Here is a 3183-nt window from a genome sequence, read left to right as displayed (position 1 = left end):
TTTTTCATAGTTTTCATACTTTTTTTTTTAAATATAAAATTTTTTCATGATGATAATTGGATGCCACTCGCTGCATTAAATGTGCAACTTGATTGTATTTTTTCTTTTATAGTACTTTTTGCGTGAAACATTTTTTGGTGTCAGTGTTGGTTTTGTTGAAATTATTTTCTAATTGAAAAAAAAAAATCGCCATTTCAGAGCAATAAATATTGAGACAAATATTTAATATTGCCAAAAGGCAGAAAAAATATTGACAAATTTTCTTAATTCATAATATGTTATCATAATTACATAATAATATAATATAATAATTATATAATATTTAAAAATATTTAAAATTAAAATTTTATTTTAAATAATTAGATAATCTTTTGTTTTATAACATACATTTTATAAGTTTTTATAGCTGCTGATCATATTAACATAGAAATAAAAGTTGTGATATTTTCACTGATTTATATCAGTTGTAATGTGATTATAATTAAGATTATGCCTATTTTGCATATTTTAAATGATTAAAGTAGAAATGCAAAAGAAATGTAGATATTATGTATATTTTTAGAATGCTTTGATTAAATGCAAGTAGATATTTTGACCTGTAGTATCAGCATATACAGTAAAACAAGCGGCAGCAACGTCACAGAAGAGACGAGAGAATCTGACGTCATGCGTGAAAACACAATCTGCTTCTAACCCATTCCGGCCTCATTTGCATATAAGCCACACCCATCTGTTGTGTAGCCCCGCCCCTCTCACCTTCTGTTTCCGCCTCTCTTTCCTCTTGTCTTCTGTGTCCTGCAGCATCTTCTCTCTCCACAGGTCGAAGAAGTACGACGGGTTTGTGTAGAACTTCAGCCCTTCCTTCCCATCATCCCTAGAGACAGACGCAGATCAGGTGTGTTCAGTTCACCGTTTGTGCATGAGAGTATTATCTGTACATTTGCAAAAATGTGTATGTCATTTTACATAAAATTTAATTGAAACAATAATTACATAATATTTTATATTATTATTTGTATTTTTTTAATAATAATATATTTTAATAATATATTTTTATATATGTTATGTTATAATATTATTTCAAGAGGATAATTGGACTGACATTTTTACCTTTTTTTTTACAAAAAAAAAAGTACTTTTTTTTTATGTCAGTGTTGGTTTTGTTGAAATTATTTTCTAGCTGAAAAAATTATTTTAACCCATTGTAGAGCAAATATTCTTTTTTTTTTTTTTTAAACGTGTGGAGATATATTTTGAATATTGTCAAAAGGCAGAAAAATAAGACATTAATTTAAGATTATAATATTTTAAATGATTAATTATTATGTAATTTTCCAGCTCTATTGCACAGCCTTAGTTAGCAGTAGGCCAGTATCTCAAGCTGTCATTAATCACAGACTGATATCATTTGACATCATTAATTTGCAACTGAACAGCGAGAGCTGTGAGAATAGCTGAAAACTGATATTACACCTCCTCTGCTCCTCACACGTCTCTCTCTCAAGTTCTCCTTCAGCACATCACATACTCGTTTTCTCGTTTAATTTGAGTTGGTCGAAATGCCAAATGAGCAAAGACAAAATAAGGACAAAAGAACAATACAGAACAAATGAAGCAATTATCACCTCCAGACTCTCCTGACAGGCCAATCAATGCTGGAAATTACACATTCACACAGTTTCACTGCACACATGCAGAAAAAACATGCTTAAATTTGGTTGTTTTAAAAGAAATTAATGATTTTATTAATCAAGGCCGCACTAAACTGATCAAAAGTAACAGTAAAGACATTTAGAATGTTACAAAATATTCTATTTCAAACAAATGCTGTTCTTTTGAACTTTCTGTTCATCTGTGAATCCTGAAAAATAAAATGAATCACAGTTTCCACACAAATATTAATGTTTTCAACACTGATAATAATCAGAAATGTTTCTCGAGCAGCAAATCAGCATATTAGAATGATTTCTGAAGATCATGTGACACTGAAGACTGGAGTAATGATGCTGAAAATACAGATGCGCATCACAGAAATAAATTACATTTTATTATATATTCACATAGAAAAGAGTTATTATAAATGGTAATAATATTTCACAATTTTACTGTATTTTTAATTAAATAAATGCAGTCTTGGTGAGCAGAAAAGACGTCTTCTGTTAACTTTATCCTGAGGATTGAAGACGAGCACAAAACCGCTGTTGAGGAAAATGAGCGATTCTAGCCAAAAGAGGATTTCTTTAACAGACAGCGGTTTTACAGGAGGTGAGGATACATCTGTCCTGATGTCTAATAAAATAACCTCCGGTGCTGGCGTCTTCATGAACTAATGAGGGAACGTGTGAAGTAGGGCTGGACGATATGGCCAAAATTGATATCACGATATTGAGTGAGTGAGTGTGTGTGTGTGAGTGTGAGTGTGAGCGTGAGTGTGTGTGTTGGTCTGTGATCTAAACGCAGTCAGAAAACACCTCATGTCAGGAGAAACAGCTCATTCAAACTCACACACAAAAGCAAGACGACAGCAAACGACAGAGCAGCCAAAACTGAGTGAAAAATGACTGAACAATAACCATCGAGTATGTTATTATGTATGTTATAATTATGGGATTTTAGTGGTTGATTCCCTCAGATGCCACACCCATTCTCATCTAATTTGCATACAAGCCACACCCTCTGTCATGTAGCCCCGCCCCCTTACCTTCTGTTTCCGCCTCTCTTTCCTCTTGTCTTCTGTGTCCTGCAGCATCTTCTCTCTCCACAGATCGAAGAAGTACGACGGGTTGGTGTAGAACTTCAGCCCTTCCTTCCCATCATCCCTAGAGACAGACGCAGATCAGGTGTGTTCAGTTCACCGTTTGTGCATGAGAGTATTATCTGTACATTTGCAAAAATGTGTATGTCATTTTACATAAAATTTAATTGAAACAATAATTACATAATATTTTATATTATTATTTGTATTTTTTTAATAATAATATATTTTAATAATATATTTTTATATATGTTATGTTATAATATTATTTCAAGAGGATAATTGGACTGACATTTTTACCTTTTTTTTTACAAAAAAAAAAGTACTTTTTTTTTATGTCAGTGTTGGTTTTGTTGAAATTATTTTCTAGCTGAAAAAATTATTTTAACCCATTGTAGAGCAAATATTCTTTTTTTTTTTTTTTTAAA

At 31.4% G+C, this 3183-nt stretch overlaps 1 protein-coding gene across 1 annotated transcript in view; it reads right to left on the bottom strand.

Annotated features, from left to right (window-relative positions):
* The window catches only part of wasf1 (WASP family member 1), a gene marked incomplete at its 5' end in the record, with an annotated part of 42711 nt that overhangs the window by 26419 nt on the left and 13109 nt on the right, over window positions 1-3183 (bottom strand). The window contains one exon of the mRNA XM_016450886.1: window positions 2702-2819. Within this exon, the coding sequence (XP_016306372.1) occupies window positions 2702-2819 (118 nt within the window). The remainder of the gene's footprint in view (window positions 1-2701; window positions 2820-3183) is intronic.

This window comes from Sinocyclocheilus anshuiensis, unplaced genomic scaffold (assembly GCF_001515605.1).
Source record: "Sinocyclocheilus anshuiensis isolate Anshui unplaced genomic scaffold, SAMN03320099.WGS_v1.1 scaffold595, whole genome shotgun sequence".
In the NCBI taxonomy this organism is placed as follows: Eukaryota; Metazoa; Chordata; class Actinopteri; order Cypriniformes; family Cyprinidae; genus Sinocyclocheilus; species Sinocyclocheilus anshuiensis.
This window is presented reverse-complemented; position numbering and strand designations above follow the sequence as displayed.